The sequence below is a fragment of the Neopelma chrysocephalum genome, unplaced genomic scaffold, assembly GCF_003984885.1.
Source record: "Neopelma chrysocephalum unplaced genomic scaffold, ASM398488v2 Primary Assembly neopelma1_134, whole genome shotgun sequence".
NCBI lineage: Eukaryota > Metazoa > Chordata > Aves > Passeriformes > Pipridae > Neopelma > Neopelma chrysocephalum.
In genome coordinates this window covers 304,429-305,615 of record NW_020897796.1, presented here as the reverse complement: position 1 = coordinate 305,615, position 1,187 = coordinate 304,429, and the positions used below count along the sequence as shown (strand labels likewise).

At 64.4% G+C, this 1,187-nt stretch overlaps 2 protein-coding genes across 6 annotated transcripts in view; one reads left to right on the top strand and one right to left on the bottom strand.

Moving 5' to 3' along the window:
- LOC113975162 overlaps positions 1-1,187 on the bottom strand; it is a 5,832-nt gene that overhangs the window by 1,343 nt on the left and 3,302 nt on the right. The gene's annotated exons all lie outside the window — the stretch shown is intronic.
- PCGF2 (polycomb group ring finger 2) overlaps positions 1-1,187 on the top strand; it is a 10,697-nt gene that overhangs the window by 8,552 nt on the left and 958 nt on the right. For all 4 annotated transcript variants that reach the window (XM_027698909.1, XM_027698911.1, XM_027698910.1 and 1 more), the window contains exon 9: positions 746-826. In XM_027698909.1, the coding sequence (XP_027554710.1) occupies positions 746-826 (81 nt within the window). The remainder of the gene's footprint in view (positions 1-745; positions 827-1,187) is intronic.

Below are 1,187 nucleotides of genomic sequence, written 5' to 3'. Positions count from 1 at the left end.
CTGGGGCTGGTTCCATCCTTTCCCCGGGACTGCATCCATCTTTTCCCTGGGGCTGGATCCATCCTTTCCCTGGAGCTGCATCCACCCTTTCCCTGGGGCTGGATCCGTCCCTTTTCCTGGAGCAGAATCCATCCTTTCCCTGGGGCAGGATCCATCCTTTCCCCGGGGCTAGATCCATCCTTTCCCTGGGGCTGCATCCATCCTTTCCCTGGGTCAGGATCCATCCTTTCCCTGGAGCTGCATCCATCCTTTCCCTGGAGCTGCATCCATCCTTTCCCTGGGGCAGAATCCATCCTTTCCCTGGGGCAGAATCCATCCTTTCCCCGGGGCTGGATCCATCCTTTCCCTGGGACTGCATCCACCCTTTCCCTGGGGCTGCATCCATCCTTTTCCTGGAGCTGCATCCACCCTTTCCCTGGGGCTGCATCCATCCTTTCCCCAGGGCTGCATCCATCCTTTCAGGCCTGTTCCATGTAACCAGGAGCCCCTGGATCCCCCCGCTCTGTGAGAGTCACTCGGGGACAGCGAACCCCTGACCCCCCCTGGGTGGCTCTGGGGGGGTGGCAGTGCCTCTGTCCTCACCCCGGGTGGCTCTGGGGGGGTGGCAGTGCCTCTGTCCCCACCCCGGGTGGCTCTGGGGGGGTGGCAGTGCCTCTGTCCCCACCCCGGGTGGCTCTGGGGGGGTGGCAGTGCCTCTGTCCCCACCCCGGGGCCCTGAGGGTGTCCCCCGTGTCCCCTGGGCCAGGTGGAAGTGCTGTATGAGGATGAGCCCCTGAAGGAATATTACACCCTGATGGACATCGCCTACATCTACCCCTGGAGGAGGGTGAGCCGAGCTGCTGCTGTGGGCACACGGGTGCCATGGGGTGCTGTGGGGTGCTGTGGGGTGCTGTGGGGTGCCCTGGGGTGCTGTGGGGTGCTGTGAGGTGCTGTGGGTCCAGTGAGGTACTGTGGGTGTGGTGGGGTACCATGGGGTGCCCTGGGGTGCCCTGGGGTGCTGTGGGGTGCTGTGGGTACCATGGGGTACTGTGGGTGCTGTGGGGTGCTGTGGGGTGCCATGGGATGCTGTGGGGTGCCATGAGGTGCTGTGGGGTGCCATGGGGTGCTATAGGGTACCATGGGGTGCTGTGGGGTGCTGTGGGGTGCCATGGGGTGCTGTGGGGTGCCATGGGGTGCTGTGGGGTGCT